Raw genomic sequence first — 11438 nt, 5'->3', positions numbered from 1 at the left:
TACCTTTTTCATAACACACCTGGAAGAAAGTATTTGTCAAATATTGCTATCAGCAATAGCAAGAAAAGGATGAGAAAGCGGATGATCTGCAGGCACAGAACCAACAAGCCAGGTGTGGGGTAATTCACGGCCTACCTGGCCTGTAACTACGAACTACAAACTCATCTGTGACTTTTGCAACTAGGTGGGTGAATTTCTGCCTCTTCTATCAGAAACCCCAGATGATCCAGCTGTATCAGAGAACAAGCCTACAGGTATTTCATTCACCTCTACATATAACTGCTAAATGAGGTGAAAATATTCAAGATTTTAACGAAATCTTCCCAATTTTATAGCCATATCAGGGAACTTACAAGAACCATTTGTAAAGAGAGAAAAGTCATTTATGGAGAAAGCCTGTCAGAGGCAGAAGGAAATACAGAGTAAAACTATAAATTTTCAACCCTGTACAGGTACAGTATCTTTAGGTAACCTTTAATTTGGAGTCTTGCCCAATATCTGCCAGCCCTTTTATTTTGTTTACTTATTCATCTTTTTTCAGGCTCATCTGTAAGTCACCTCAGGGGTATAAATAAAGTTAGAGCACTGCTTCCTGAGGAAAGAAAGACACAAGTCCTCAGACATCAAAGGGCTCTCAGGTAGTTTTTGTTTCACTGTGATTCACTGTTCTGCAATATTAGTTTTCTTTTAATTCTACATCAGCTTCTTACAGATTATATGATCAACTAGCTGAAGTGAAACAACAAAAGGAAGAGAAAGTGAAACAAGCTTATGCTCAAAACAGAGCAAGAGCAAAAGAATTTCATAAGGTGAGCAGGGTATCCCCCAGTTTTTTATGTTTAAAGTAAAAAGTATACTGAAATGATTTGATTTTTATTCCCCCCACAGAAAACACTAGAGAAACTTCGAGCCAAAAATACATGCTGACTTTTTACAGTGTTTTTAGGCAAAATTATTTAACGTCAATAAATTATTTAATAATTTTACATGTTTTGGTTGGTTTTACTGCACATCAAGGTTACCTTTAAAGTTGATTTTTCTTCCAGGATAGCCCTAAAAGAGAGTGAAAGAGAATTACAACACTTTTCCATTTCACCATCTGTGTCTCTCCTCAGCAAAGCACAGCACTACTGCTGAGTGACTGTGGCATCCCATAGAGAACTTCAATCTCAGGTCACAGCGTTAAGAGCTCTTGGTTTTACAGCCCTAAAAGCCCTCTTTGAAATGACCTACATATATTAGATTTCTCTTATGTGTGCATACCTCTTTAAAAGATGCTTAATCCAGTTGTCCTGCATGACGAAAACATAACCAAGAAAGACAATTACAAATGTTGCAATGTTGCACAGTATTTGACTGTTACAAAATCTCATGAGCAATGAAGTTACCATTAGAAAAATCATTGTGTGGTTATTTTATTGGGCAGTAGTGTCCCCAATAGGTTGATTGCTAACAAAGTAGCATATAGAAAACCTAGTGGGAAATTTCTTTATGGTCATGTCCACAGCAAATGAGAAGCTGCATTCTAAAAGCCTTGGTAATGACCATTTTATCCCTGTAGGTATCTAAAAAATTACTTGCCACGAAATTTGGGCTTCATCTTTAATGTGGCCACTTGAATTGCAGATTGGAATTATTGATGGCAACTTCAAAATTCCCCATCTGTGGAAAAATTTGTTTCAAAAACAGAAAGAACAAAACAACTTTGAAAATGCACCTAACTTAGGTTCTCAATGGTTTTAATTCAATTATAAAATGTATTTTGGAATAATCCCACCACTGGGGCTTGCTACTTCAAGGGCAGTTAGGGTATGAGGGGAAAATAAGTGCCCAGTGAACACTAATTTTAATGCATGCATGTTTTAAGTTCCTTAGAGCCTCTGCAGTGTTTGGATGTTCAGAAAGGCTATTATCAGTCAGCTTAATTCAGAGCAGTTGAACATTTTGCCTATCATCATAACATCCTATCAGTGGCAATTTACTATACATATAATAATGGTTTACAACATTACAAAACTACCTACACTGCTTTTGAAGTAACAAGTTAAAAATACTTACCTGAGGACCTGTGGGATTTAATTTCCTGAAGCAATTTATTGTTCAGTCCTAGGAGATTAATTATAGAAAGCACTTTATAAATACCAAGTTTTTCTAGGAAACATTTTTCTCATTGCATCTTTTCATCCATGAGCTTAAGCAAAATGTTACAGATCTCACTGTCACCACTGCAATGCATTTACTGTGATGGAAGCATGACCTGTGTCTCAATTTAGCCACATTGACCAATCTAGGACACCAATCAGCAGTGCCCCCTTCTCATCTGGAATGAGGCAAATTCCTTTCAAGAGGATTCATGCAACATGCAAAAGACTTCTGAATCTCTATCAAGTTCTTCTGTTACACTGCCAGGAGGAAAACAAGCAGCTGGAAGCAATAGAAAGCCTTACATTTTTAGAGTAGATGGACCTTCCTGGATCTCAAGTGCTGACACCCTAGAAAAAGAAAAGCATTTACTATTTATAGCTGTAGCAAGAAACCATGAAAATAATGTGTCAATATTAAATACCAGGTTTAACATGCACAAAGGCAAGAAAACCAACAATGACACATACTGAATTTCTATTGCACTGTCCTTTGAACACACCAGCAGGAATAAACTGCTGAGTGCAGATACCACATCGCATTTGACTACACTTAACAACCTTCTTAGGTTTGCACTGCAGCTGAGAAATTTAATTCGACCCTTATTTCCAAATTGTCATTCTAAGGAACCACAGAACTTTTTCAATTATATAATCCTGGGCTGAAGGGATTGCTGAAATGGTAGAGCACCTGCCTCGAAGGTGTGAGGCCTTGAGTTCAAACTCCAGTTACCCACATGCTGTAACCCCTTGAAAAGAATGGTATCTAAATACAAACTATATAATCCTAGTCATCTTTATCTGGTCTCCATAATATGCACATCAAATTAAGCCAAATCACTATAGAGCTTTAGTTTGGTCTTGCCCAATATGGCAATAGGTTCTCATCCCAGTAGAGCCATAAAATAAAAGGCACACTAGTCAGAATCTTGACATTTTAAACAAGGTCTTCTTATATAGCCCAGACTGACCTCAACGCTTGATTCTCCTGTTCTACTTCCTGTTGAGAAGGTATGGGGACACAACACTGAGCCTGAGTTATCTTACTGTATGTCCTATATGGTACCAAATATTTTTGCTGAGCTCTTGTTTTATACCTAAAATAATGTACTTTTAACAGTACTGGAATGCTATGCTTGCAAATTTGTAATTCTTATAATTTCAAATCCTAGAACTTAGGGGTGTTCCCTGAGATCCTCCTACCAAAAAAAAAGTCCTTGATAAGTTAGTTAAAAATTATCTCACTTACCCATTTCATCAATGAGTTCTCCTACAGCGAAAGTGCCAAATCAAAGACTTAGAAAGGATACTCAAATACTTCACTATAAAAAAAACTAAGTTTACTCTTTGACCTTAATAGCTATCTCCAGCTCTGTCAGAATTAAGTTTTAGTTCATGTCTGTTTCATTCAGCAGTTGAACAGTCAAATTCATCATCTGAACTGTGTTTTCAAAGATTGTCCATTAATCACCAACTAAAAACTTACCTATTACACACTAAGGATATGTGGATTTCTGCCAATACCTAAGGTAAACAACATATATATGTATATATATTAGCAGTTCTTTCAAACTTTGTAACTGTCTTGTAGTTTACTTACCACAGACCTAAGAAATGGCCCTGTGAGATACCTTAAAAGCAACTGAAGCCAATAGGAAAAGGGGACCAGGAACTAGAGAAAAGGTGAGATCAAAAAGAATTAACCTAGAAGGAAACACACGCACAGGAAATTAATGTGAGTCAACTCCCTGTATAGCTATCCTATCTCAACCAGCAAAAACCCTTGTTCCTTCCTATTATGGCTTATACTCTCTCTACAACAAAATTAGAAATAAGGGCAAAGTAGTTTCTGCTGGGTATTGAGGGGGTAGTGGGGAGAGGGACGGGGTGGAGTGGGTAGTAAGGGAGGGTGTGGGGGCAGGGGGGAGAAATGACCCAAGCCTAGTATGCACATTAAAAAAAAAAAAAGGCCCTGTGAGTAAAGCAAAACCACACAATTACTGTATGAGGCATTTCCAACGATGTGTGGCTATAGTATGGAAGCCTCATCGGGATAGACCTCAATGTTTATTGACTTTTTAATAAATTTAAGTACAAAAATTAGTAATTATCAAGAACTGATAAGCTCTGGCAAAATTATGCAAGAATAGTCATGAACAGGAAAATCTATTTTAATCACAAAAATGAAATCATTTCTATATCTTGTAGAAAACTTGTCTAGCCACGTGAGGCCCTGGGTTCAATTTTTAGCATTGTCCATATCCGACAAAAAAAGCCTCAAAGTATTTTTAATCAAGCTCTTCAGGAAAGTGTAGGCTACTAAATAATACCATCAACCAGCTACTTCAGATGAACTAAAGATTTAAATATCACTTTCACTGTTTCCCATATTCCACTCCAGATCACCAGTTTTACCTGAGATGAATTTTTACCTCACAAATGGAAAAGTACTTAAATGTTAGTAACTTAGGTGGCTATAATTTAAAAATCAGGTAGGAAGGTGCCAGTTACTCATGCCCTGTAATCCTAGTTACTTGGGAGGCTGAGATCAGGCCAGCTCTGGTTTTTGAGATCCCATTGCCAAAATAACCAGATCAAAATGGACTGAAGGTGTGGCTCAGGTGGAATGCCTTCTCTGTAAGCAAAAAGGCCAAGTTCAAACACCAGTCTCACATAAGAAAATTGTAATTCTTAATTTTTACCAGATTTATCTTAATGTATTTAATTTAAATCCCCTAGCTCACTTGAAATTAATTCCAGATAAATGTATGCCTAAACCCTGGAAACTCAAAAGCTCTACTTACAAATCCTTTCAAGTAAAATGAAACTGATACTACATAACTACATATCTGATTGCTTTTTTGGAAATGTAATTGGAAATTAAAGCTCTAAGTCTTATAAAATGAAACTTTGGAGACTTGTGTACTTACTACATCTGGACAAGCATGATCCACTCACAGAAGGATGTCTTCAGCTTCAGACCTCAAGTCTCAAATTAGAAGCCTTAAGAAGTAAAGAGCTTTTTTCATGCATCACAACATGAATGGCGATTGAACGCAGCTGAAAGTTATCTTCCTATTCTACACTTTGTTCTTTAAGTCAACCTTAATGGTCATCACTTTAAACTGTTAGGTATCCTTATACCTTCTCGTGTGTTCTGGGTTGCTAAAGAGGATTTATTTTTTGCACCTGAGTCTTTGTCCAGAAGTTAAACAAAAACACACCCAAGTGCTAACCGTGCACTACTCATTCACATTTAACCTTAATCAGCTACACAATGATGATCACAGTAAGAAAAATGGTGACTGAAACAAGCTAAGATGATTTTTTATGCTGCTGGGGATTAAGTTCAGGACCTTGAAATTCAGGATCTTGTAATTCACCACACTACATCCCCAGCCAAAATTCAATTCTTACTACAGTAATGTTACTTTCATCTGAAAAAAGTTGGTATAATAGGATGCTGGTAGAGGTTGGACATCGTGGCACATACACATATAATCCCAGCATTCAGGAGACTAAGGCAAGGAAGATCATGAGGCCAGGGCCAGCCTGGGCTACATAGCAGACCTTGTCTCATTTAAGAAACAAAGTGAGCTGGAGGCCCAGCTTTAATCAATAGTGTGCCTACCTAGCAAGCTCCAAACACTGTCCCAACCCCAATACTGCCAAAAATAGAAATTGAAATATGAAAAAACAAACCAGAAGAACTTGGCTGGATGTCAGTCATGTTTAACTAGCATTTTCTTTTCTGGATTAAAATCTCTTTGTTGTTTCAATGGTTTAGTAAAACCTGTTAAGTTTCTTACACTGAAATCAATAAGCACTGACAAAACAGCCAGACTATTATTTAGGAAGCAATGTCTCAGCTTTTTCCTAGTGTTTTAAAGTTTATGATTCTTTAGTTGTTTTCACCATGTTCTTCAGGTGGTTCTCATTCTTCTTAGGATGTTCTTGGTTTAAAACGTCTTCATCCCCAGGGTGGCGTTATCCTTTGAGCATTTCTTCCTATGAAGTCACTTTCACTGCATGTTGCCTGATATTCACAGTGTCTCCTTTTCAGGCCACTCTGTCCTCTGTCCAGTATTTTTAGCCTTAGAAGTTTTCTCTTAGACACTGTAACGTCGTCATTCTCTTGCTCTAAATAGACCTTCATCTTCTTTGGGAATTCAGAACTTATTATGAAACAACTGTCCTTCTACATACACACACACACACACACACACACACACACAAACACCATTAATAACTAAGCTAGGAGGTGTGAATTCAACTATGATATATTCTATGAACTTCTGTAAATGTCACAATGTCCCCAGTACAACAATATAAAAATAAATAAATAACTATACTAATTACTTGCAACTGTAAATTATACCTAGGTTTAAAAACTCCCAAGTCAACATCTACATATTTTTTTCATTTCATGGTTTAAAAACACTACACATCTCAATATTCATTACAAGTATTTAGGGATGCCAACCACCCATGGCTCATGCATATAATCCTAGCTACGTGAGACACTGATCCAGAGGACTGAGAGTTCTGCCCATGCAGGTGAGACCCCATCTCCAAAATGACCAGAGCAAAATGGTTTGGATTTGTAGCTCGAGCAGTAGAGTACCTTCTTTGCAAGCATGAAGGCCCTGAGTTGAAACCTTCCATACCATAAATAAATAAATAAAATTGGGGGCTGGGATAGCTCAGGGTGAAGTGCTTGCTTAGTATGCTTTAAGGCCTTTGGATTGCTCCCCAGGAAAAAGCCCGTATTAGCAACTACTGAAAAAATAGCATGTGTATTCTTACATTTCCTGCATTAAATTTATTCAGTGTTTCAAATTTTAAGTGGAATAAAACTTAAAACTACTGAATGTTAATTCCTCCTGTACTAACAACTCCTCGAACAAGAGTAAGTCACTTACTACCAACTTGATATCACATTCATCATGTTCAGGATGTGCCGTTTCAGCTTCTGCTCTGTAACATGGAAATGTGTATTTTAAATGACAAATCTTCTGACCTAGTTATACACTGTCAACATACAACTGTAACACGAATACTAGTCAACAAAAAAACACAGTATTCTGTTTAACACCTAAAATGGATGTCTTATGCCCTGAGCTCAGGTTCAAGTATAGTTCTAACTTGCCTATTGTTGTGTTTCCTATCTATGTATCAGAAACACAGATGGCAATACACAGTAAAGTTTATATTAGACAGAAACCAATGACCAGTGTTCTTCCATGATTCAACTTATGCTGACTCTTCAATAGGAGAAATGGGTCCATCATCATCCAAATATTTATGTCTACGGCTATCAAGATCTTCTTTTTCTAAATCTTCACCAACATTCGTTCCAGGGATTCCTTGAGGTGGTATTCATACTTCAGTTTCTCCATGTGGTTAAAAATCCTCTTGCAACAGCTTGCTATTAAAAACACTTTTATGCCTTAGTCTTAACAAAATTCAAGTTTTGTTTCAAGAATCAGCAGATGCTTTTCAACAAAAGGTGAACATATCCTTACACCTGAATTTTGACTTAACCACTCTAGAGTTCTGGATGACAGCATATCAACGGTTTGCTATAATCGCCTTAAGCTTCAAGGGTTTTCAAGTACTAATCCTCTGAAACAAAATTATAGTTTGTCAAGAAAACTATATTAAGTATACACTAATTCAACATTTTACTGCTTGAGATATTTGGCCAAACTTAATGTAATTAGGTTACTTATAAAGGAACTGCTAAAAACATCCAAGCTTTATCAAAAAGTTATCTACTGAACATGAATGACTTGAGATACTTCAGGGCTAGGCACCAGTGGCTCACACCTGCAATCCTGGATCCCAGGAGGGTCAAATAATTCATGGAGACCCTATCTCAAAAATACCCAACACACACAAAAAGGCTGATTGAGTGGCTCAAGTGGTAGAGCACCTGCCTAGCAAGTGTGAGGCTTTGAATTCAGACCCCAGTACTGAAAAGGGGAAGGAAAAAAAAAAAAAAACCAACAGGATGAGGTTAGGGGTCTTATAGATAAACAAACTTGGAGTACTACTTTTTAAATTCCTATTTCACGCAGACACCCAAATGAAGTTTGAGCTGAAGGGCTGAGTGAGCATTACATGAAAAACAATATAGAAAAAGTAGTCTCAAAACTGCAGACTATGTTCCATGTTTATCTTAAGCCAATTCTTTAAATGTCCATGACCTCAGACATTTTACCTATGTGAAATCTAGCCATATATATATATAAATATTGACTCACCTCAAAGGTTAAAATTTTCCTCCATGATAATGGTTTTCTTCCATTTTCACACTGTAAAAATGGGAATCCAGTTCCTTTGTCTTTAATTTGTTTCAAATCTATTTGTGATGACCTTCTAGTGCTTCTACTTTCTTTTGGTCTTCCTCTTGGTCTTAATTTTCCTCTATTTTGTCTGTTGTATTTCCTCTTTTTATGTTTCTTGTTCTTGAATCTTTCAAAAATAGCTTTTAAAGTCAGTGGTCTTGGTTCTAAAGATGAGTCACTTGATGAATCTGTATGAAGACTTTCAGGTGAATGATCAAATTTTCTAAGGGAATTTCTTTGTCTCTATTTAGGGGAGGAAGGAATACATTGTGTTTTAAATAAGCTGCGACCAGATGAAGAGCTGTCACTAGAAAAACAAAAGTTTTTTATTGAATGATCACTCAATCCCACGTCTATAGTTCTAAGACCAATTCATTAACACATGCCTAGAATAATTTTAGAACAACGGGCTGAGAACCAACCAGCCACTGTGTACTGACCATAACCAAAATGAACACAGCAATTGTCCAGATGTAGTGGCTCATGTCTGTAATCCTAGCTACTCAAGAGGTGGAGACTGGAAGCATCTGCAGTTCAGTGAGACTCCATTTCAACCATTAAAACCTTGGGGGCATGCACCTGCCAGCTCCAGTGAACGCAAAACAGGAAGAAAGGGCCCGTGGTTCAATCAAGTGGTAGACTGCCTGCCTAGCAACTGCCAGGCCCTGAGATCAATTACCAGTACTGCTCCTCCTCCCTCCACAAAGACTATTTTATGGAATACAACCTCCATAAAAGTTGTCTAGTATATTCTCAACAGCACAGTAAATGGCGAAGCTTAAGTCAGGAAGAGATAACCAAGAAAATGTGTTGATTCCCTAAGCTAAAAATGTGTTCCTCTATAATATATTCAGACTTTGAATTAAACTGTTTGTCATAACTAAACGACATAATTAAACTTAGAAAGGCCAGTGTTACCCACTATTTTCTTTCCCAATTCCTTACCACCAATCATATACAATTATGTACTTTCCCTAATAATCAAATACAGTAAATGTTGACTGAGCTAGTCAGTCCTTGTAAATGTCTATTTACCTTTGGTTTTCAATTTCCACAGCTCTATCAGATGACATGTAGTCAAGAGAATCCATTTCTGATTTAACCATCACTTGCTCTTTACCCTTGAAGCTTTCTGAAATTACGAAACACAATGTACATGATGTAGCTTCAATAAGTAAATGCTGAAGCATACCAGTAGTACTGAACACATCTAATATTCAAGGTCATGGTCAGCAAAGGCAGATCAAATGACCATGTGAATCAGGGCCAAAATCATTTACTAGGCAAGATCTAGAACAGTCCACTTCAGATGAATTTCCATTCACAAGCTCTTTCCATTTTTGTTCTCTAAATGTATTCAATCCAAGTCCTGTATTTCCAAGAAATGTATCTGAGTACAAAAGATTTTATCACCAGCCATAATGTAATGTACAATTACTGATAATACGATTAATGTGGCCAAAAAGCTATTTTCCAAGGTAGGGGAACTCCAAGGAAAAACTTACAGGCACAATGTACCTGCTGTATACCAGGAAATATCCTTAGGTTGGATATCCATCCAATGCACTTTAAAATTTCTGGTATGGAATTGTATCATATTACATCTTTGCTATTACTGACAGAAACTGAGCTCATAACTTTTCCACAAACTAATCATACTGATGTTTTCTGTCTCCACCTTGTACCCAATGCAGTGCATGTAACAGCTGTGGGGGGAGCCACTGTGACATTTACAAATGTGTTTACAGTATTATCTTAATTACATTCACCCCCTCCATCATTCTCTCATCCCACTTCTCCCCCTTCTTAAAACAATTTCAGCTTTCATTGTTCTACTTTCTAACATGAATATAAAATACATCCGCCATATTCGCCCTCCCCCCTCCCATTGCAATCCAAGTTTTTTAAAGCTAACGGTCACTATTTCACTATTGCATCTCCCTAGGTCTTTGTGTTTGTAATGGTTTATTCTTTAACGTAATTGCAAATTTACATTGAAGTCCTAACAAGTTGTAAAATGACAAAATATTCCAAATACAGGAAGACGACATGGTCACTTAATTTTAACATTGGGCATTTTATTAGTTTTTTTAAAGGCAAAATTCTCAAAGTTATGAGACACCATATGAGAAGTTATAACCCTAGCTTCTCAGGAGGCAGAGATCAGGAGGCTCGCGGTTAGAGGCCAGGAAGGGAAAACAGCTGGCAAGATCTTTATCACAATAAAGGCCTAGTGAGTGGCTCAAGTGATAGAGCGCCTGCCAGCAAGCATGAGGCCCTGAGTTCAAACCCTAGTGCCGCCAAAAAACCCCTAACATTTGCTCCGTTAGCACTAATGGAATAGCTGTGGCTACATTTCTTTTTAAAGGCATATGACAAATACACCTTGAACTAGCTCAAACCACAAATACACCTTGAACTAGCTCAAACCCTCTTCTGGAATTCTGAGATGTTTACAGGCCACGTGTCCAGAAGTGACACCTTCCAGGAGCTATCAAGTACTACCTTGGGCAAAAGCCTCCCTTAAGCACCTACCCTCTTGCAAGGAATACGGCGTCGATAATGGTGCCTGAAAATCCACGTAAGACCTAAGACATTTACCACCTGGGCGGCACAATGAGTCACGCCCGCACCGCCATCGCGCCACGGGGGCTCAGCTCACCCCTAGTGCCCCGGAGCCCGCAGTCCCGGGGCCCCGCCTCGTCCTCCCCAGACGGGAACCCCCAGGCGCACCCTCGGTAGCGGCTCGCTGGCTGACCTGCTTCCTGAGCCCGCGGAGGTCGGAACCATGCCGCACCCACCTCAGCTCGCCATCGCGCACGCAGCCGCCTACCTCCTCAAACCGCGCGGGAGAAAACCACGCGCACCCCTGTCACCCAGCTAAGACGTCCGCCGAAATCTCGCGAGACTACTCAGCTTTCGGGAAGGGGGAGGAGAGAGGAGGCGG

At 38.3% G+C, this 11438-nt stretch overlaps 2 protein-coding genes, 6 non-coding genes and 2 pseudogenes across 44 annotated transcripts in view; 1 reads left to right on the top strand and 9 right to left on the bottom strand.

Annotated features, from left to right (window-relative positions):
- Positions 1-986, top strand: part of LOC109676305 (centrosomal protein of 295 kDa-like) — a 50532-nt gene extending 49546 nt beyond the window's left edge. Inside the window, exons 26-30 of the mRNA XM_074080780.1 lie at positions 185-254; positions 336-452; positions 542-638; positions 713-809; positions 889-986. Coding sequence (XP_073936881.1) covers positions 185-254; positions 336-452; positions 542-638; positions 713-809; positions 889-927 — 420 coding nt within the window. The 3' untranslated portion in view covers positions 928-986. The remainder of the gene's footprint in view (positions 1-184; positions 255-335; positions 453-541; positions 639-712; positions 810-888) is intronic.
- LOC141410456 (TATA box-binding protein-associated factor RNA polymerase I subunit D-like) overlaps positions 1-11438 on the bottom strand; it is a 32158-nt gene extending 20720 nt beyond the window's left edge. For 6 of the 37 annotated variants that reach the window (XM_074080896.1, XM_074080900.1, XM_074080904.1 and 3 more), the window contains exons 1-8: positions 11225-11393; positions 8408-8734; positions 3628-3665; positions 2448-2492; positions 2059-2106; positions 1582-1662; positions 1264-1292; positions 1023-1053 (exon numbers count right to left, since the gene is read on the bottom strand). In XM_074080896.1, coding sequence (XP_073936997.1) covers positions 2094-2106; positions 2448-2492; positions 3628-3665; positions 8408-8734; positions 11225-11281 — 480 coding nt within the window. In that variant the 5' untranslated portion in view covers positions 11282-11393 and the 3' untranslated portion in view covers positions 1023-1053; positions 1264-1292; positions 1582-1662; positions 2059-2093. The other 31 variants (XR_012450027.1, XR_012450031.1, XR_012450032.1 and 28 more) reach the window with 31 other exon arrangements.
- Positions 1100-1231, bottom strand: LOC141416579 (small nucleolar RNA SNORA25). The gene has a single exon (XR_012441226.1). It is a non-coding gene; the product is annotated as a small nucleolar RNA SNORA25 (small nucleolar RNA).
- LOC141416620 (small nucleolar RNA SNORA32) lies at positions 1427-1547 on the bottom strand. The gene has a single exon (XR_012441251.1). It is a non-coding gene; the product is annotated as a small nucleolar RNA SNORA32 (small nucleolar RNA).
- LOC141416549 (small nucleolar RNA Z40) lies at positions 1892-1965 on the bottom strand. Its single transcript, XR_012441216.1, has one exon. It is a non-coding gene; the product is annotated as a small nucleolar RNA Z40 (small nucleolar RNA).
- On the bottom strand, positions 2200-2333 carry LOC141416600 (small nucleolar RNA SNORA1). Its single transcript, XR_012441238.1, has one exon. It is a non-coding gene; the product is annotated as a small nucleolar RNA SNORA1 (small nucleolar RNA).
- Positions 2546-2683, bottom strand: LOC141416559 (small nucleolar RNA SNORA8). Its single transcript, XR_012441218.1, has one exon. It is a non-coding gene; the product is annotated as a small nucleolar RNA SNORA8 (small nucleolar RNA).
- LOC141416756 (small nucleolar RNA SNORD5) lies at positions 3512-3583 on the bottom strand. Its single transcript, XR_012441349.1, has one exon. It is a non-coding gene; the product is annotated as a small nucleolar RNA SNORD5 (small nucleolar RNA).
- Positions 4107-4206, bottom strand: LOC141416627 (small nucleolar RNA SNORA18; annotated as a pseudogene).
- LOC141416729 (small nucleolar RNA SNORA40) lies at positions 5279-5374 on the bottom strand (annotated as a pseudogene).

The sequence above is a fragment of the Castor canadensis genome, chromosome 1, assembly GCF_047511655.1.
Source record: "Castor canadensis chromosome 1, mCasCan1.hap1v2, whole genome shotgun sequence".
In the NCBI taxonomy this organism is placed as follows: domain Eukaryota; kingdom Metazoa; phylum Chordata; class Mammalia; order Rodentia; family Castoridae; genus Castor; species Castor canadensis.
The sequence above is the reverse complement of the archived record's forward strand: the minus strand, read 5'-3'. Positions and strand labels throughout refer to the sequence as shown.